The following is a 22,327-nucleotide window of genomic DNA, read 5'->3' as shown; positions in this document are numbered from 1 at the left end:
GTTTCTTACTTGCGACGTTCTTGAGTGGTGACTCGTTTCGCTATTGCATATTGTTTTTGGGAGGGAAGCCCGGGAGCAATCGCGCTAATTGCGGCCCCGTGAATGAACTGCTCGGTGCGGTGTATCACTCTTGCACCGCGAAAGGGACTGCCACCAGTTCCCTCACTTCCGCCCCTCCACCAAGAACGAAAAAGGGTTTCCATCCAGCGGCACGTCACAAACACGATACAATGCAACACGGCGTCGCGGAAGCGCGCCTCGCGCATAGAAATGCAGACGAAATCGCGTGGAGAGGGATGTGCATGATTCAGGGAATGAGAAGAAGCGGCCGAGCACTCGTGGAGGATTAATAGGAAGTACGCTGCCCTAGTGCACCGCCCTGACGCCTCCCCATCCCACGCTAATTTCCGACCCCGCACCCCATCTCCACTCTCCCCATCCCCTGCCTCTCCCTATCCCCGCCCCCCAACCTACCCCTCCCCAATCCTTCCAACCCACCCGGGGCAAACTCTCTTCATCGTCGCCTGCTCATCCTCCGATGGGAGAGGGATCCTCCTCTCCCTAACCCTCCCCACTCTTTTCCCCTGACCCTCCCCGCCCCACCAACCGCATCGTACTCACGCACGCCCCAACACCCCACGCCCCACTCCACCTCAGGACTCCCCATTAGGTCTGTGTATATAGAATCCACAAACTACACGCTTCCTTCTCCTACGCACCCCACCCACCGCTGCTCGAACCCCCAGCCCCCTCCTGCCACGATTCCCGGCCCCCATTCCCGCTTCCCTTGCCTCCTCCCCCCCCCAGAAGGATTCCCCTTCTCCCTCCTCGTACCATCACCTCACTCATCTTTCTCCACGTCCCCCTCCACCCCCCATTTTCTCTATACTGGAACACTTTCCCTCAGCGAATTTCGAACGCGGGGTCGTCCCGCTCAGCCCGCCCATTATTTTCTTCCACCAAGTTCCCCACGAAGGGATCGGGGGCGGAGGGGGGAGTCCATTGAGGGGAGGGGGAGAGGCGCGAGTGTTCTTTGCCGACACACCAACGTGCATGTGCGCCGAGGAACGGCATCCGCGATCGGCGGGAGAGATATTCCGTGATTCGGAATCCACGGCTAGTGAACGCCGCCGTCTTTTCGTAGCATCTCTCCCCGTGGCGATCTCTCTCAAAGCTGTGCCGCCTACGGAAGAGTTGCCGCGGGGTTCGGAAACGACTTTAAGACGATAGAACTCCCGTGCATCACTCGGATTCCCGGGAGGGCGAAATACCCCTTGAGAAAAAATTGTTATTTCGTATGCTAGGGGGCAGCGAAGGTGTCGGAAGCGCGGCGGTAGGGGGAGTGTGCGGTTGGAGGGAGGGATAGAGGGCAAGGTGACAAGGTGTTTTCGTCGCGGCATCAACAACATGTGACTTTTACCTTTCCACGGATTACGGGTTTTCTGATATTCAGCGGCGTGTGCTTGTGTGTGTGTGTGCTTTGACGTTTGTGATGATAATTGGATTTTCATGTGCATCTCCTCCCCACCGCGAAAACATCGAACGGTCTCTCCACTTCGCATTTCGTGCCAACGAGCCGGCCTAAGTGAGATACCTATTTACTTTTCATATTTTTTTCACGGCTCTTTCCAAATCCTATAACCGAAAGGGGATTCGCTTCAGCTGGCTCGAAGGTGACCATAGGAAAGGAAGCAATTAGTATTATTTTTATTAGTAAAGCCATACTACCAGCTAAGCTGTAGAAAAACCATATTTACGGTTCCATTGGATCAACTTTTTATTCTGAAAAAAAACCATAGCTTTGAGGGAATCGATATTTTTCTCCGGAGATAAATTGGAATTTTCATAATCTGGGGTGTTCCTCCATAAGGAAATCGAATTTTACTATTGACAGTGATGCAACGGAACTGAAGACATACGTCTCCGTCATTCCCAGTGATCAAAATGAACTGAAGAATAGATGCGCCAGGAACGATATCATTTGCTCAACACAAATATAGTCCGAGAATTCTCGTCCACCTAGTGACAAAGGCCCACTCTCCGCTTTAAAAAAGCGCATTCCTCCGAAACAGGATTTTCTTTTCCGAGACCAATCGGATACGTGACCCCGACCTAATAATTTCTCCCGAGTCTCTTTGCGAAAACCAGGGAACTCCCACGCACGTCAACGTCGCACGGATTCCGAACCGAACCACGTGGTCCCCCTCCCCTCTCTTTTTTACACGCATATACACAAAACCACTCTCTCCCTCTCCGGCCACGGCCATTCCGAACAAGCGAGGAGCAAGGCGCGCGAGTGAAACTCATCCAGAGGGAGGGGATGACGACGCCGTGCTCTCCGCATGCCCTCCACTGACATCGCGCGCCGAGAGAGGAATCGAAAACGCGGACCGACATGACACAATCCCTGGCATCCGCCATGTGCGCCCCCTATTCCTTGGGGGCGACCATGGGCAACGACACGGAGAGCATCTTGTGGGACCCTTCGGAGTCCGAGTGCCTCGGGGACTTCTTCTTCGCTGCCCTCCCGTCAACCGCCGTCGCTGCCCTCTCCCTCGTCCACTTGTGCCGGAGGCCCAACTGCTGTAGAAGATGGAGCGTCGGCACCGCTGCCGGAACGCCTCCGAGGGAAGTCCCTGCAGCTGCCGGCCCATCAGTCCTTGCGGAGTCAAAGCAGAACAGGTGGGTGGCCGCCACTACTCCGCTACTTACCCGAACGGAATGTCCCGTAACATAAGACGCGGTCGTCACGTGCTCGTGACGATTTTTTTTACGGAGAAGACCGTCGTTCCGAGAGACACAACGAAAGGGAGGGACTGCCTTATTTTTTTGCGGCACAGTTTGTTTGCATTTATCTTCACAATTTAGACTGAAGGGTGGCAAACAGTTTTACGACGGAGCGTTTTCCATCATTGTGTTCAAATGTGTTAAGTGGGAGTTGACAGGAAGTTATTTTTTCCAAGAGACATACATAAAATTAAGCATTTATCGTATTTTCTTTAGCTTTGTGTCAGTATTAAATGGTGAAAACCCAAAATATGGCTATTCCGACGGCTCTAATAAGCAACAAGTATTTTTAATATTAATCTCCTATGCTGTCGGCAGAGTACTTTTTTATTTTACAAAAAACCGGAAATATGCTAGAATGAAATGCTTTCGAGCGAAGCTCTTTATAACAGTTCAAAACAGCACGTACTATATTAATTAATGGTGGATTTAATAAAATTAAATGCTTGTGTGTAAGGATAGTAATATATAAGGACTCTCTTTAATGGAGTCGTCTTGGGACTAACGATAGCATTTCATTTTCAATTTCTCAAATACTCCTAGAAATTATGGGATAATACGTGCAATGAAAGAAAAGCATAATAATAAAACTTTTGGTCATATTTTCTTTGCATAATGAAGTTGCACAGTTCAAAATATTTTTGTTGATTAAATGATTTGACAATCCAATGATTCCCCTGACTGAACAACATGCATAATTGATAGTACATATTACGGTGTTGTAAGAAAAGACTGTCCACGGAACGCCTTAAATTCGCAATACACAATTAGGAAAGATAATTAACAAATATTTTTACAAATTTTATTCCATCTGTAATTTTACGTGAGTACACATCGATCAATACATAATTTTCGAATCAATCACACCCGAATCCTACGACTGCCAAACTACCAACTGTACGGTGAAAAAATAAATTACTCAACTACATATGAAAAACCCCAAATCCTTTATAACCACTTAAAAAATCTTTTGTTTGCTTAATCATCAGCCAAAATTTATGTTTATCCTCAAATGTTTTCAAAATTAGCGTTCTTCTATTAATCTTAAAAAAACCTGCCAATCCTGATCATTTCTCTACGTCCTTGCCTGATGTAAGATTTTTCCTTGGTGTGGTCGATTTTTCCAATAACTTGGTGGGATATTGCGTTTGGAATCCCAACGGATTCCTTCGGTCCGATGGGACGGCGTATTGGGCGTGGAGACAAATAATCAAAGGTGTCCTCTCATGTGATTATGTAGCTAAAAATTGAAATTCAATTTTCGCAAAAATTGTTTGAACATGTTTACGATAAAAGTCAGCCCCAGTGATGCTACAGGTATAACACATACCATCTGCTTACGTGTAACCAATGAAAATACCATTCATTTGAGATGCAAAAGTTATTTTTTTATTCCCAAAAGCTAGCTATGCGTTTAGCTGGACAAATAAAGGTATAAAATATGTATAACTCCCATATGATAGAGGGAGAAACTACATTTAATTGGTCGAGTCTTGATTGAAATTTGATTGTTTTCAGTCTCGAAGGGTTCATTTTTACCTCTTCCAATATAATAAAATTTGAGAAATCATTAGGAAATAATGCAGAAAGCATAGCCTATCCCCTAAAATGGCAATATTTGAGCCAATATGTATATATGTATGCATGTGAAATGACACAGACGATTGAATCTGTATTTTAAATTTGCCCATTAAGCTTCGAATCTCTAAATTAGAAATCAAAGGAAATAAAACATAAAACCTTTCGAGGAATAACAAAAATTTCCAATTAAAACTTTAGACCTACGGCGGAGAATAATTAATACAATTTGAATTTTACGAGAGAGAATACATATGAGGTTTTAATTCCATTTTTTAAGTTCTTATTTCTCTGAGACAATACAGGTTTGACGTCCAGGTGGGCACTATTCTGAAAGTAGTTTACACTCGACAAACCTGCTATAGTGTATAAGCTAATTATTCAGATAACCTGAAGTTTTTGTAATTTGGTTAAACAGTCATTACACGGGCAAGCCGTCACCATTGCCTCGCTCGATTAAAATTTTTGACGTGACTTGACTAGACGGCTTTGGTACGAGCAACATTACCCACAGCAGGGGGTGTTATGAGGGCATTTGTCCGCCCTCACGCTAACGAGAGGGAAACCCCATCACGGCGTTAGCCTACCCTGAGCAGGAGGCGCCAAGGGATTGGAAACAAGAGTGCCCTCCGATGGATCGCCTATTGTGTTTCAGCTGCTCTCCTTTAAATACCCACGCCGAGGGTTACTAATGCTCCGAAAATGAAGGAAAAACTCTCACGAGGACCAGTACGAGTAATCTTCGACGATGGACGAGAGATAGTGAAACCAATTACTGAACGACTCTTCGCTTGACGCTGCACATTTTTTTCACCAAACGATCTGACGCCCTTTCGCGACGACGGTTTATAAGCTTCTTCTCTCATAAACTCGTCCTCCACATTCGTCTCCTTCCCATCCCGATAGGAGGGGCGTACCAGATGGACGCGACAGTAAATTGAGGGCATTAATGGAAGAATACGGAGCGCTTCTCCACCGAATATATTCGTGAACAAAACAATGAGATTTCATGGATGTCATTTTTATTACAAATAATTTACAGGTGGCTGTGAGAAGAAGAAATCCCGTTAGATGGCCTGTCGTAAAAGAAACTCGGAAGAAACCCTCATTTTCATGTCTTAATAAATGTGTCTTGCTTCATTTGAAAAATTCACGTGTCTAAGAGGGAACATTCGAATTATAATTGGCGCACATAATGGCAAATCTGGACATATATTTGAAGGTAGATGTTACCGTTTGCAAAAAATCAACGATTCACGAGCATCAAAACGAAATTTCCACCGCTCGCTTCGCATAAATTGCCAAACACACGACGTATAAAGTGGTAAACTATTTTTTTTTTACTGTTACGTTTTCAAATAAAACCCATGGCTTAAGCAGAGATGCGAAAAATTTTGCGATAAAAAGAGTTGGAAAACTGCTCCTTTCTTTAAGGAAACTTTTATGAGACTTCGTACCTAACCTTCGTCTTCCTCCCCTGAAATGGGTTTTTCCAGTTAAGTTGAGTGGAGAAAATATTTAGAGGGCAAATAACATAAAGCTCCTACTCCGTTGAAATTCAATCAACAAGAACGTTGCATAAAACATTAGGAATTGCAGAAATAAATACCTAACAGTAAAACTTTTGTTACGTACAAAAGTAACAATTACTCAAAAGAAACGAGGATTTTACGCTATGTACCCAGAGGCTGAAAACAAGGAAATAATTCGTCAAGACTTTCGTGTGGAGCATGGCCCTCAATAGTTCCGAGACTTGGAACATTGGAAAAGTGGACCAGCGAAGAATAGATACCTTTGAAACATGGCGCTGGAGGAGAATGATGAAGATTAAATGGACAGACAAAGTAAGGAATGAGGAAGTATATGGAAGAGCAGAAGAGGATAGCACCATATGGAGTACTCTACGGCAAAGAAGAACTAGATGGATTGGACATACATTGAAGCACAATGGATTGATTAGGAATATAATAGAAGGAAAAATAGAAGGGAAGATTCCACGAGGAAGACTAAGAGACATGTACATAGGACGAATTAAGAAAGACGTAAAACAGAGAGGTAATCAAGGATTGAGGTCATTGACATTAAATAGAGTTGAATGGAGGAGCAAACCAATCCTAGGATTGAAATACTGATGATGATGACTCAGAATCTCCACTAGCTCTCCTATCAAATGCGAAAGTGTATGCACATCGAATTTTCCAAAGAGTTGGGAAACATTTGAATGAATCACTCTTTGACGAGATTTTCAACTGCTGTGTGGTCATCACACATTTCAAACATTCTGGTAACTTCCGGTGAGCTAGTGAAAAAGTTCCTATAATGAAAGCAGGGTCTTCTATGGGTTGGTCATGTTGAGAAAATTGATGATTGTCAAATCAACAGCAGCTATATGAGAAAAGAGAAACTGGGAATGAAGGGGAAGCCGGAGAAATGCATGGATGAGTGTGATCGGAGAGATTCTTAAGACGAGGTCTATCTGTCATTTAAAGTCGCTAGAAGTCTCAGGAATAAAAGAGTATACCCGAAGTAATGAATGATGATAATGACAGAAACAAAGAATTGTGTCATCATAGAAAATTATGAAATAAATTATTTTAAAATATTACTTACCACTCAAGGATTTAATAATAATTTAAGAGCATAACAATTCTCCCATGACTTCCCAAAAGAGGATAGCCTTTGAGGTATCTTTCAAAATTGCGGTAGTAATAACAATACGTGCAGTAATTTACCAAACTGGTTGAACAAGTTTTGGGAGTGTTCACTCAATTACCCATGCCTTCAACTTTCAAGTAATAAGATTAATGCAGGAGGATACATTTCACAGCCGAGTTGCACATATCATACAAATGTTCTTCGAGTGTATTACGATATCACGCAATCAAGTTTTTCGTGTTTACAAAAGGCTGTATGTCCAATGAGAAACCAAAATTATTTCGGATCAATAAAATATTATCAAAGGAAGGAGAAAATATCTTAGGAATATCCCAAAATTCATACATTAAATACCCTTACAGAATTTCCACATGCATAATAGGTTTAGACATTTTAAAAGGTGTAATCATGAACGTTTTCATACGTATTATTATTTAAATAGAAAATAGCCTCATAATGGAAGAACAACTTGCAATTTGTCAACGAGTCTCGTAAAATTTCATGAAAAGAAGAAACACAAATCATTTTTAACACGTTTCGGTGAACTGGTTAAAAACAGCATTTAAATACAAGCGGCAACAAGCCAGCTGACCAAATACCAGTCGTAATTGGTTTTTAATGAACACTCAGGGACATGTCAATGCTTCAGCACCGTCATTATGATAGAATTCGAAAGAACGATGTACATATCACAATTGCGGCTATACCCATTAAAGCGATTATCCGTGATCAAATTGTGTTTTGGAGATGATAATGACCTTTACAACGAAGGGAAAAGCAGAAAATAAATATTTTTTATTTCCTTCGGAGGAGGAGGTCATATGAATAATGTTTCCGCTAGTCCAGCGGTGAATGAGATCATATAAACTCCCTCGGTCTAAGATGTGAGCGAGAATACTCTGTCTTTCTGAAAGTCTTAGTTTGACTTGCCCACATGTCGATTGAATACATGTCCCTCGTAATTACTCTAATGACTTGCAACAGGTTCTTATATACGTAACGACGTTTAACAAGTCTTGAGGATCTTCTTTGACCTTCATCTAATTCAAGATGATCCTTTTCTCCGACGCATCTTGCCGCTTACTTTGTCTAGATAGTTACCACCATCTTAAATCGGAATGATTCTGAAAGGGCCATTCATATGTTCGTCCAATGCGTATTCACCATGCAAGACTGGGGGCAAGAACGATACTTAAGGTACTTGACGTGTTCCGAGTTGCCTTTATCATTTGACCCCATACATTTTGATGAAAGAAGACACTTTGCTTTTTCACATAGATTTTCTTTTGTTACGACCTAGGTTTCGCTACAACGCAACATCCTTCAGGTTGAAGATGTTACGCTGTAACGAAACCTAGGTCGTCATAAAAGAAATACTATATGGAGAAGCAAAGTGTCGTATTTCACCATTAAAGAGTTCCACCACGTTACGTCTGAAACTGTGTACCATATATTAAATACTTGCTATCGTTTCTTCAATTTTTCTTCTTCAAAATACCTTTACAATAAATTTTTTAAACTTTGATTTTAAATCCACCTTTACAATTGTCGACAAAATTTCTTTGAAACTACGTAAATTCACGAAGAAGTACTCGGTTGAATGCAGTTTTAGGATCATTATGAACATTGTTAAAATCAGAGTAATCGTTAATCAAGTGAATACAATCAAATAATATGAATTAATTAGGTACATGGGCTGACAAGAAGAATATGGAATATCAAAGCGCCCATCAGCTGCGACGATAAATGAAGAGGAAAAAGATCATCCATTAAGCGTTTAGAATTCGCTAAACTTCTTAAGATAAAATAAGTATTGTATTACGAAATCTTTAAGTCACGATCATTATCAACTCATATGAGAGGGTCCGTTTACAACAGCTGTCAAAGTGATCCTAATCCCAGTCAATCTCTTCAGTCCATTGAAACAATGCGCGGATGTCTTCCATCACTTACTAATTTTAATGCATTCCTCTGTAAACTGTCCCTTTCATGAATATTTCCAATATGATTTTCGGGGTGCCATGATTGTGAACTTCAGGTTATGAACAATTAGTTTCGTTCTTCTCTCCATTGTCTTCCTTAAAACTTGGCAGATATTCTAGTCAATTCGATTACGTCGAAAGGTTCACCCTCCCAAGGGGGCGGCGTGGAGGCTGAATTCCACTTTTACCACATGCGACATTTACCAACCAGTGGCCACTTTCCCAAGAAATAAATGGTGCACGCGTAAAAAACGGCAGTGGATACCATTTTAATTACTCTTTTTCGAAATACCTTCATAAAACCGATCGAAAATAGCTGTTAATTAGCTCGCACCGTGAGAGCAAGAGTGGCGGGTTGGAATGTCTAGATGATGAAAGACGACGTGTCCTTTTGGAATGAGCATCGAAGACTGATCGCAATTCATTGCAGATGTAGATATGCACCGACAGAGATTCTGCGATATGTTAAAATATAAAGTGAGTTCTTTATTATCTTATTGTGACGAGAAAAGGACACCCTCAAAGGTTAATCCTCCGGACCAATAATTTTTCTTAACATCAGTCGTCTGCTGTTATGAGCAGCCTGAAATAATTCGCTTCGCAAAAATTCAATTCAAGTGGGAGCATCAACATCCCATGATGATGGCCAAAATTCAGTTTAAAAGTCGGCAAACATTGAGACAAGATAAACCGAACTACTATTCTTGAGGCTAATCCAAACATTTGAAGAGAGCCTGAAGCCAGGCGAAGAAGGGGAATGGAAACGGGTTGGGGAAGGGAGGCACTCTCTAAAAACAAAGGTATGACTGGTCAATAAATATTTTTCCCGCGGCATCTGATAAAGATGCTGCATCATGGTCACATTTACGTACTGTATTCACGAGTGCTCCCTCTTTATTTTCGAATTGCACTACTAACGTATCCGCATTTTCAGATGTCTTTCAATGTACCGAGATGATTTTAAGAAGTTTCTCGTCTCCTCGTTCGTAGCAACGTGATGGGTACTTCACGGAGTCATCCATCGAACAAAAACTTGATTTTCGTTCGATTGATGAAAATCATGGATTCATTCGATGCCTTCCTAAATCAATCCTTAGTGTTCAAGCATTCAAATGCATCAATTCCTCGAATCAAGAAACTCTCACTCAATGATGGCTCAAAATATGAACCGGACAGGAAAAATTTCATCTGAATGAGTTTTTACAGATTTGACCTCTGCATGTATTGTAATATGCATTCATGAGGTGCTATACATTTTTATGAAAAAGTTATCATCATCATGGATTCAAGGATTGATTCGAAGTTGCTATCAAAGATATCCTGCTGCCAATTAATGCTTTCATTCAAACAGTACACGAAACCTAATGATTATAAATCGCAAGTGCTGAAGATGCTGGCACAAATGGTGAGCTACGCTTTAATAATGGCAAGAGTAATAAGAAATATTATGACCATCCAAAATTGACTCGATTAAATCGTCGGGCAGCATCGCTTAACCTGAAGGCAAGATAAAACACCGATATGTAAAAATGAGCGAGGTATCTGTCCAACTAAATTCGCGGAACAAAAGGACCGCAGTTGCTCGGATACCTGACTCTTAAAGACTTCAATCCCCATGTTGAACACAGAAATGAACTTCCCGATGCGATTTGTATTCATGAAATTTTTTATATTTTACATTCAATTATTTTTCTGAGGACATACAGAAAATCTTTGCTCTATCGGCCATAATTACCTTCTTTTCACTAAGACTATAGCCATAAATTTAACCTAATAGAAGTTGCTACCTTCATTTAACACAAAACTAACTAACTAGTGGCATATCAGTATCAAAATATTACTAAAAAGTTCAAATGTAAGAAAGCATTTTTAAACTGTGTAATTTTAAGTAACACTTACGGTGGTGAATCATAATCGTGATGGAGTAGTAGAGCAAAAGTTTAAATATTCAGAATAATATTTTCAGCCACTAAAATCCGGGGTGAGAAAGGGGAAATATGCGCTCGCAATCTGAAAGACATGGGAATAAATTGGAAATTCAGGGCAGGCTATATTATTTCACTCGTTTAAAATGAGAGAAAAAAATTGAGTCGTGGACTAAAACGCACCTGAAGCATTCAACCTTTTTTTATTCTTATAACCATTTATTTTATTCGTATCAAAAAGTGCTTTTAATTTTCCAAGGATTTCCTCATCTTTTCCTGTGTGGTCACAATGTCAATGCCCACATTTGTGTGGATAATACTGACATTGAAGTTCTTATTTTATCTTACACTGGAGCTCTTAAGCTGCACCGCATATCTGCTCGGAATTAATTATTTTAAACCGTAGGCCAAGTGAGAAACTATGAATCTAAATTTCCAATTTTGAAATGAAAAATAGCTAACGTAAGCCACCATCATCCAAATAACTCGTTAAACATACTTTCCAACTGGTACTAAATTCCAACAGCGAGAAAAAAATCAACACCAAAACCCACTCTCTGGAAGGCCAGTCGGGAAGCTATTGAGGCATTTCAAATGTCTTCCACAAAGTTCGTATAGGAATCAAACAATTAGGAAATCAAAATGGTATACTCCATTATATTCAGCATCAGTGGCTTTCTTTTCCAGTCAGACAGCTGGTATTAAAATCGATTAAAAATTATAACTTAACTCCTACACAAACCAGAGATCGTAAGCTAAATGATATCTTCAATAATCGATACTAAATGGCGCCATTTAATAATAATAACCTCTTTCGAATACACTTAAGCTAACAATGGCTATTTATATCTTAAAATAGTCGCCCTATGGAGAAATATAACCAAAAGAGTTTTATGTGGGCATTAACTTTTAACAGGCAGAACTTCAAAAGCAATTCGAGATTTTGTTAATTATAGTTTATTACTAGTGCGTCATTCCCGCGCCATCGGCTCTCTATATTTGCCGGTCACTAATGAACAGGCTCTCGATTACCACAGCATTATCCTAGCTGAAATAGTGCATGGGAATATTTTTATTTGGTCACGGAGAGTTCAGTAACAGCCTGGTCCCCACAATCAGAGTTAACAATCCATTGAATTAATCTACTTCCGTATGTTGTGAAGAGCGGTCATTCTTTCTCTCGACATTAAGTTTCTCAAAAATTAATTGCAAGACATTACTTATGGCATTAACTACAAATGTTTGTAGTCATCATGAGAGGGTGTTCGTGTGCTAAGCCCCACGAACTGTGGTCAAGCGTGATTTTCTTACTCTCTGAGCTACTATTCTTCAAACCCGAAGCTAACACCAAGGCACGATTGTTCTTCTTTCCCAAGAGGAAACTTTAGCATTTGTATGACAATCATCTGCTTTACAGTTTACCATCGGTCCTTCCACACACTGCTCTTGAACAAAATTAAGGCATTTTCCGTGTAACCTAAAACATTTTGCACGCATAATGTCTAAAGCTTTTCCTGATTGGGTGGGACGTACAAATGCACATGGATAGCCCCTTATACTCTTCAACTACTGAATATTTCCACACAAGTCCAATTTTTCAAACGTTTTCTTCTATCATGGGTGTCTTATTTCCTGTTTTTCATTTCCTTGTGATCCCTAATGCAATGCATTTATTTTTGTTCAGATTTTAGTTTCATCATTAATACAAATCAACCAGTCGTGGGTTGTAATTATATAATTGACTAAGCATTTATTTACCGTTGGCTTTACTCCTTTTTTCTAATTTTTCTTCATAATTACCATATTAGGTTTTCGATTTAATGATCTGAATCCAACCTAAGTAATAAAGACATTGTCGGCTTAGCAAGTAATTCCCGCTCTAATGATTCCTCTTTTTAATTGACACAGCAGCGGTCAAAACAGAGGTCGCCCCAAAAGACGCCGAGGGTGGCGGCGGAAAATCGCGGCGTCCGAGGTCACTGAGGATGCGGAAGACAGCACCTCCGTCTCGCAGGAGCACTTATCATCCCAGGCCTCCCCCGAATGGGGAAAGTTCCACACGTGGAGGTGCATCCTATCTCTCGGCCTCTTCGTGGTCCACTTGTCGGAGACCGCTGAGGCCCTGTTCCCCCGGGGAAGCCCGGTGTTCCTGGCCGCCCCCTTGGCCTCCTTCTTTGCCCTAGTAATGGCGACGGCTCTGAGACTCTCGAGATCTTTCCGCCTTCGACCGAGTCTCTTGACCTACGCTCTCCTCCTCATCTGGGCGGTTTTAGGAGCCGCGGGGAGGGTGCCGAGGGCCACGACGGGGCCGGGGGGCCACGAGGTCCGGTTCCGTTCCAGGGCAGCCACCGCAGCTACGATTCTGTATGCCTCTCACTTCTTAACGGACATGATCGATATCTGCTCACAGGTAAGACATATTTCTTTTATGAACCGTTCACTTTCCCTTGTGTCATCAGTTGTGAGGAACTTTTTCTTTCTTCCTGACTGCTAAATTGAAACCGAACACCAATGGATTGACGTAACACGGAACCAGGAGGCTGGATGTTGAGTGAGAGAGATAGGTATTAATCGACCATCAATCGTGCCAAGAACACCTACGTGTGGTGACCAAATACGGGATGGAAGGGTTGTTGACGGCGAACTCTCGAAACAAGAAAAGTAGATTTATAAACGAATCGATTAAAAACGAGAAAAATGGAGGGGTATTTTTGAGGGCCAAAAGCGCAATGATTAATGTTATTTGCGACCGACATCCATTTCATATTTTTTTAAATTTCTCCGTGATTGGTCGTTTCATGAACTGCGATCAAGACATAAGTTTAATACTCCCAGCTATAAGCATTTCTAAAGGCGCCTTCTGACCATTTCAAATTTCACAAAGGGCCCGGCGGGAGAAAACAAGGTTGTAGGACAACCCTTGGAGAGATGGACGTTGCCTGACAGATTTGGAACACGAGTTGTACGCGGAGTAAAATTGGGAGCATAGGAAGGAAATTGGGAACATTTGCGCGAAGATAAATTCATTCCAAAGCTAATAAAACCGCAAGTGCAATAAGGAATAATTAAAGCCTTCTTTCTTCCTCCTGGTTTGTATTGGCGTCATCATATCGGTCCTCTCGGACTGAGGTTTCGATTCCACCACAAACTCTGGCTCATAAGAATACTGCCTAACAACGCGAACGCGTAACTAGCAAAACGCGCTACATTTTAAAGGCAAGGCCAGAAAACACATAAATTTCGAGCATATTAAATAAAAGTAAACCATGGAGAAATTTCGTGGGAATCAGAATCCTGCTACCAGTTCGTTGCGACTGGCCCTTTTTTATCGTGGTTGTTCGCGAAAACATGGAAACTGAGGTATTTAATACTTACAAAGTATTGCTAAATAATAGCTTTTTGCTTTCCATAGGTTCACCATGCGCTTTGTTTTATTACCGTTTTCGAATGAATGATATTCAATTTTAAATGACAGAACAGGATTTCTCGTTTGGCATCATATATTAAAAGATCACTTGACCAAAAGGCCGTCATATTGGTGATTATTTTATATCCATAACTTAGGTTATTTCTATGGCTCTAAAGTAAATAGTTCTTTCTAATATGAATTAGTTATCTCCATGGAAACTTAACCAAAAAGTAACGTGTAACAGAAACCATGATTCCCGTTATCCCCATTTCCTCAGCACCACCGTAGCTCGTTGATTACTCTCCACGGTTCTCTTCAAGTGGCGATGAAATATAATTACTTTTAATATCACATTTTAAGCAATTTCAATCGGATTGATCCAGGTCACCAAAAACCGGTCGGGTCATTTGGCGCTGAAGGTGAAATACCACGAGTATAATCTTAAGGTATGAAACGTTTTAATCGTAAATGCTCACCCGAGTATGTAGATGAGCCGTTAGACATAATTTCCATGGAAGAATCGCAGTTCGTGACTCATTGAGCGATTACAGTCAGTATTAAAGTTTTTAAGAGTGTACGTAAGGCGTGATTTTGAAAATTCATAATTCAATATTCGAAATCCGCGAAATCGAGTGCTTCCTTGCCGCTGGCGCCGTTTGACATCTCATCTCGAAAACGATTTGCCCTGGGCCGTTCCGATGAAATTTCCAATTTCCACGGGACCTCTACTGTGACATACCCTCAGTGTCAAGAATAATATTTCAATAATAATTTTGCGATAACCAGCATGCGGCTGAATGGGTAAGATTTAAGAGCATTTCGTCAGCCTGACCTTGAATAAGTAACAATGCATACAAAACTTATCCCAGCAATAAAATACAACTGACGGACATTGTAAAAAGTCTATTTTTTTCCTGAGAAAAACCTTAATGTAACCGATACATTTTCTCCAAGGACGGTTTCTGAAATTTAGGTATAAATTCCACCAGTGTTCCCTTTGATTACATTGAGGAAAAAGGGAAAGTTGTTGGCCTATTGTAACTTAGCTGCCCTTAAATCTTTTGAAACTAATGTCCGAACTGTTGAGAAATAAAATGAGCATAAAGTTTATGACACCGGGCGAGGAACAGTGCCTGTGGAACGGAGGGAAAATTAAAATGCGTTTATCACGCGATAAAACTTAGGAAAGAATGCTAAACGTATTCGCTGAAATACTCTTCTTAAGACGCACAAAAGCTAACGTATCTCACGTTCCTCTTCACCAACACTTATTGAGTCACTTCGAAATCAAATTTCCGCGAATTCTATCGCGGACATCTTGAATAAACCCAGAATCAAGCGGCACATGAAATAAATCTTAAAATAATGACAATAGGCCGAATAGGTCATAAAAAACAGTAATGTGGAAAAAAAGGATACACACATGAATTACTTGGTCCAATAAACTTCAATACGACATGTTACTTCTAACATTTTCATTCACAGAAAAAAATTCGGTAATCACCAAAAAAATCAAAGGAAACGATATCTTCAGGAATAATAGTTGCTTACACAAATTCCAATGAAGTGCACATCGAGATTAAATTCGAATCCTGTTGATAGAAGAAGTAAGGTATACTACTAATTATAACTTTAGCAATGTATGCCCGCTTTATTTTAAAGTAAATTAACTACTATTGGAAAAACTCAAAACGAAACATTAATCGCGGCGTTATCAACTATGGTTAAAAAAGTTGACATTCACTCAATGTAACAAAAATAATTGAGCTTCTACTAAGTTATGATAACTTAGGTAAACGCGTTTCCCACTTCATTCCTATCATCTTTTAGGAAGCCCAACGATGGAATTGTTTTGACCTGAGAGGAATCCATTAGTCTATATTAAAGCTTAGACTGATGCAGGAGCAGAAAGGGTAAGCATGTCTTTTCCAAAGTTGTCAGTTCGGGCTTAATCACTTTAATTTTTTACAATGGATTCCCATCGTATTTCCCAATTTTAATGTGAGATAAAATTGTGTGGTCTCCTGTTAAATCAACCCTATCGATTTCATATCAGAGGGGGTAGGAAGTACTTTTGATGGTACAAGTGACATTGAGAGACCACAAAAATATGTGGTACAGAGGGTAAAAAAGCAAGAGTTTACAAGAGTTGAGAGAAAACGCTACGAAGAGTCGTTAAAGAAAACTAATTCGGAACGTTCGGATATGGATGACGCAACTGGGGCCGAGACAAAATTCGGTGAGCCCACCTGAAACACCTGGCGACCCTACCCGCCCCACACACACACAGGCATCCCCCCAGGAGGCGAGACGGCGGTGGGCATACATACTTCTCCCGTCCGACGGCAGTTACGCCACCACGGTAGGACGGTTAGTGCTGTGGAAACAGAAAGCGTCCAGGGATTAAAAGGAATCGAAGGAGAAGGGAAAACAGGGGACCTCAATTCCGTGACTTGCGATCGATTTGAGCATCAAGTGAAACGGAGTCACTCATTGTTGTCATGCTTCTATTTCGCAAACATTGATCTGATCTTTGAGCCAAAGCATAAATGCAAAATTTGACATCGAGACGAAATGTCAATGGGATCGGATGCCTCGAATATTTAAGGATCACAGTTAAAGGTAAAGTCTAAAGAGAGTGTGTAATTCGTAGGATTCCTTGAGCCACTTTTTCAAATATTTATTCGGTTAACAAATATTTTTGGGTCAATTTGAAAGGAAACAAATATTTTTGCGTAATTGAAATGAAATGCATAACACATCATGCACTACTTGTTCTGAAATTCGATAGATTAAAAATAAATTACAATAAAGTATATTACTCTGCCGAATGATTGAATAGTTAGGCGGGGTTTACAGAATGAAACCACGTGCAGCAGAGAAAACATTCTAGAAGAACCAACCCCGAAAGCCGAGCCTTCGCATTGCAGTCAATTACGACTGTACTCAGTTCAATAGTTTCAGCCTCAACTTTTGGAAGTTCATTTTAATAAATGAAAAAGAAACACTTTGTTCCAATCCACCACTTTAAAGTGGTGGATTGGAACAAAGTGTTTCTTTTTCATTTATTACGACTGTACTCGTTCAAAACTCACTTCCACAAACTGGAATACTTCACCGAGAGCGAGGTTAAGTTTAAAGGTCAGTCTCTCCTAACCTTTAATTGTCAAGTTGACCAACCCTGCATAATGGATAACTCAGAGACTCTAACGGCAACTAACCCAAAAGAGACAAACATAAACTACACGAGTGAACGACGAAACTTACTTAGGAAGGAAATGAGCTCAATTCGTTCTGATTCACCTCGAAATGATTATGACGGAACCCGTTGTCTTCATGCCTTCAGAAAATGCATCTATCCTGTTTAACTTTGAATGGGAACTGCGTTCTGGAATAGCCTGAAAGCACTGCCGCCTAAATCATCCGGAAACGGCCTGTAGTTAGTGAAAGTAGTAAAAAGGCTACTTCCCACCGAATGTCTCTATTAGCCCAATACTTCTTCATTGCAGTAGATAAAGTTTAGCATAACTTGGATTCGGTTATTGTAGAAATAATATTAACGGTCCAGGAATAAAAATGATTGTCTGTCGAACTAAAGCATATCTGTTCTTTTTTAATTATTTTTAAACATGTCTTCAAAATTCCAACAATAGTTTTTGCATCCAAAAAGCGATAATCACATACACACACATATACACATAATATATATATATATATATATATATATATATATATATATATATATATATATATATATATATATAATGGGATGGCACAATATAACACAAATAGAACAGCAAAATTTAAAAGGACACTCACACGGTGAATTGTTCGAGCTTTCGGCCCTCTCAGAGGCCTTCTTCAAGTGAAACTCTCTATATATATATATATATAAAACCATAAACACAGTAATCAACCCGAAGGTCGGTTTAGTAGGTGATGGTAGAGATCACTCAGTACTAAGCCCTATACGGCGTGTGAAAATTCACACATCAGGGTAGGGGGGCCAGTTCCTTTCCCTGTGCCGGTTATGGTTTCCCAGGAAGACCTGGTACCCGAAAAATCACATAGCTTGGGTAGAGCTGCAGGTGCCCAGAGTGCCTTGCCCGGGAATCGAACCCGGGACCCTCCGGTCAGCAGTCCAACGCTCTACCCACTGGACTACCGCGACCCACCATATATATATATATATATATATATATATACATATATATATATATATATATATATATATGCATATATATACATATATATATGCATTCATATATATATATATAGTCAAAGATCCGTGGTTCGAGTCCCGGTCAAGGAAACGTTTTTACGCTTGTGTGTGCGTGTGTGTGCGCGCGTGCGTGCGTGTTTGTGTGTGTTTGTGTGTGTATATATGTATGAATATGTATACATCTTTTTAAAGCATTAAACATGTGCAACATAACTTACATATTAGAAGACCCATAGGATCACGGGCGCTCGTTTGAGGACCACAGACCAGAGAAAGGCTTTGGGCAATCCCTGAAATTTTTTTTCTCGTCGCCAAAGACTTTTGATGCCCTACCACTATTTCACAAGGAGTTGTATATTTGTGATCCTGGCTCCTCCCTCAAAAACATTTAGCGCTTTATTTTAGCAGAGAGCCGTCGCTGAGGCTTACTGGCATGGACTGTTAGACACACTAGATGAATTTCTGAAGAGTTGCCCGGATTAAGTTCTCCGCAACGGACTTCAAGCAGTCTCCATGTTCAAACAGGGCATGGAATAATTAAAAAATCTCGCCAAATATTGAGGACATAAACCACCATTTTACATGACAAGCAGTGACTTGCATGCGCTTAAGCTAATGTACTGAGTAGTGCACTTAATAAAAATTGGTTTCCGTTGCTAAGTACATGTATGTTTGTGTCCGTCTGCCCTAAATCTCGTGGACCGATAATGGTAGAGATAAAAAATAACTTTTCTCCTAAAGAGTCTTGAAGTTAACATCCAGTGGATATGGTTTTGCAATTTTTGGAAGTTCTATGGTCTAAAATGAAGCGTGGTACCTCGAAAATAACGAATTTGTCACGCGTCATGAAAGATAACTGATTTCGCTGCAAGTCAGCACTACAATCATTTACAACAAATTCATACAATTTTGGCTTTTTAAGTATTTGGCTCTCGATGATCATAATACTGAATTATTTTAACAAGATATTGGAATAAAATAATGATATTTTGCTGAACTAGTGCTGATTGAAACAGTGCTTTCCAGACCTTTTCTAGTAGTGGAAACTCCAGCTTGGCAATTATCTTTTGCCTGTTTCATTTCCTGAAATACTAAATAAAATTTCTCTGAGAAGTTAAATATTTTATAATTATTATGCGCCTTGCCGACTTTTAATAATTTTGTACATGTTAGAAGCGTTACGGCACCACGGAGATGACATTAGGGTGCCCTGGGTCTTTACAACACATTGTTTGAATTTATTTCATATGAATCAGTGAGCCTCTGTAAGACGTTATTTAGCATTTAGGTATCTCTGAAATGTACGTATTTCTTAGCAAATGTACAAAAGTGCTCATTCCGGTATGATTTTAGTCAGATTTACTTCATTTAAAATTACAGTTGCACGCATGCATACCAAATTCGTTGAAAATTTCCCAAAGATTCGTTGAAATGTTCCCAAAATCATCATCGCCTGCTTATCAGTGGAAATTCAGAAAGATCGCCTTCCTTTCCCATCCAATCGCCATGAGGTTCATCCTTCATAGAAATAATAAAGTTACGCACTCATAATTTGCAGTGGATCCCGGTAAAATTCAACGTATTTCTACGTATTCATTCTGCTATCGTGCCCTTCACGAGTGCTCTGGGGCCGAGCGTGAGATGTGAGAGAGAAATTGAAACTCACATATTTTCAGAGGAAGCGTGAGCGGCGGAGAGGTGATGGAATATGCATTCACGGCCCAATCCACCTCCCTCATCCCATTCCCGTAACTAGGTTACACTCGAATGAGACGGTCGGCAAGTGAGCGTGTGTGAAGAGTGGGATGATCAACCGAACTCCGTGGGCGAAATTAATGTCGGCCGTGCGTGTGACGGAGGGTAGGCTGGGTAAGGGGTTGATTATGTTTGCAGCAGCGGCACATGGGGAGCGCATCGGCTTTCCGGGGGCGAGGGGCGGACCGTTCTTGCTCTTATCTTTATCATTATTATTCCTCCGGATGAGCGAGAGAGCGTGAGGGTTTATTTTCGCCAGAGGGGGAAATTTCGCGAGAAAATATTTGCCCTGGGTGATGAGTGTCGCTCCCCGCCGGGTCCCCCCCCCCCCGATCGGTTGGTGATAGAATTTGGGAGACTCACTTTTGGTAGCGTCTACCGTGCCAATGGTGTTCAGATTAAAAAGTCCTCTTTTACGAAGGATTAACCAGGTTTGAAAGGTCCGTCGCCAACAGAGGTCTACAGAATCTAATTAAATGTAACCTTGAAAACAAGTGAAATTAATACGAAAAATTAACTGATTTGTTACGCGAATTTGGGCATTTGCGAAAATGATATTCATACCTAGAATAATTAGATCATATTTTTGTTAATTTAAATAATTTAAATTACGACCTTTTAATTTTTGACCTTGAGGCTTTGTATTTTATCAGCAAAAGGTGGTAATTGAATATATATCAACAAATCTTTTAAAAAATACAACTGTTTGAAGAAAGGTTTTGAAAAAAATGAGGTTACGTACACGTTAACTAGGAAACCTCAAGAATACGTACATTTTTAACGATATATTTTAAGTTGATATTAATGTAAATAACATAAAAATCAACCTTTATCAAGACCAAATGCAAATGGGAGGATAGCGATGAAAGTTCCACTTTGCAATTTCCATATTTTCTGGAAATTATTTGGCTGGAAAAAAAAAATTGGGAAACCTGAAGATCAGTGCAAGAGCCCCTAAATACTGTGTTCACAAGGTAATTGAAAGAAATGTTTGATGCCCCTCGAAGTAAAACCTCACAATACTTCATTAACTAAAGTGCTGCTAGTAAATGCTCTCTCTATCTTGTTACCTCTCTTAATCATCAAGGCACAATGCCCTTAGTATTTCGTTACTTATCCTGCAGAGAAGGCATGTTTGCCTTATTTATTAGTGTTTTTGCTCATCAGCAGTTATCGTTTTTACTGAAAATTTCATCCTCACTGTTATATCCTCTGTGCTCTTCTTGGAGCGCGGGATTTATATAGCATGGCAGCTGAAGCTTTACTATCGACGTTTACTTCTCTTCCCATTTAACGCTTTATAGTTTACTTAAACGGGGATGGTTGTTTTGATGCTTTCTAAAACTTATAATATTCTAAAGATCAGGATATAATTAAATCTAAGTCCCTGCCAAACTTACAAAAATTTTACTTTGTTCGAGTTGGAAATTTCTGAATTGGATGCGTCACGAAAACTACGAGATCACTCTCTACATTTTCTGAACCATGGCTTGCTTCGGCTCTCTCTTGAAAGAAATGGACTTTACTACTGGTGAATTTCATAAGGATTAAATATGTCTTAAATTCCTACAGGTGGATGGGGCATAGATTTTGGCCGTAGCTTCCGCTTCGGCGGAGTATTTAGCACACATCATTTAAAAAGCAATCTATTACGCTCTCGTTGAGAAATTTATGAGGTTACACCATTAAAAAGAATGGCTCATGAATATGTTAATGATGACTCTAATAAAAAGTAAGAGCTTGAAGCAATACTGGCCTATGCTAACAATCATTATGGTATGACGGAAGAATTATGACGATGAAATAATGGATTCATTGAAACATGGAAAACCCTTTGAGAAACCTTAATGACATCTACACTTTAGAGAAGTTTTCAAATTATTAAAGTACACTGATTAAGTATACAATTGTGCGAGATTTAGAAAAGACTAAAGCAGATAATGTGGTGTCTGCAATACGTCATCCAATTTCGTTCAATTAAAGAAAGCGTTGCGCGAAATTTTTCCGTTCTTTC

General features: G+C 40.3%; 1 protein-coding gene across 5 annotated transcripts in view; it reads left to right on the top strand.

Annotated features, from left to right (window-relative positions):
* The first annotated feature begins 1,335 nt into the window (after positions 1 to 1,335).
* The window catches only part of Sur (Sulfonylurea receptor), a 100,007-nt gene continuing 79,015 nt past the window's right edge, over positions 1,336 to 22,327 (top strand). For all 5 annotated transcript variants that reach the window (XM_071590768.1, XM_071590765.1, XM_071590766.1 and 2 more), the window contains exons 1-2: positions 1,336 to 2,682; positions 12,836 to 13,337. In XM_071590768.1, the coding sequence (XP_071446869.1) occupies positions 2,396 to 2,682; positions 12,836 to 13,337 (789 nt within the window). In that variant the 5' untranslated portion in view covers positions 1,336 to 2,395. The remainder of the gene's footprint in view (positions 2,683 to 12,835; positions 13,338 to 22,327) is intronic.

The sequence above is a fragment of the Hetaerina americana genome, unplaced genomic scaffold (genome assembly GCF_022747635.1).
Source record: "Hetaerina americana unplaced genomic scaffold, ioHetAmer1.1.p SCAF_4, whole genome shotgun sequence".
Lineage (NCBI taxonomy): Eukaryota > Metazoa > Arthropoda > Insecta > Odonata > Calopterygidae > Hetaerina > Hetaerina americana.
The sequence above is the reverse complement of the archived record's forward strand: the minus strand, read 5'-3'. Positions and strand labels throughout refer to the sequence as shown.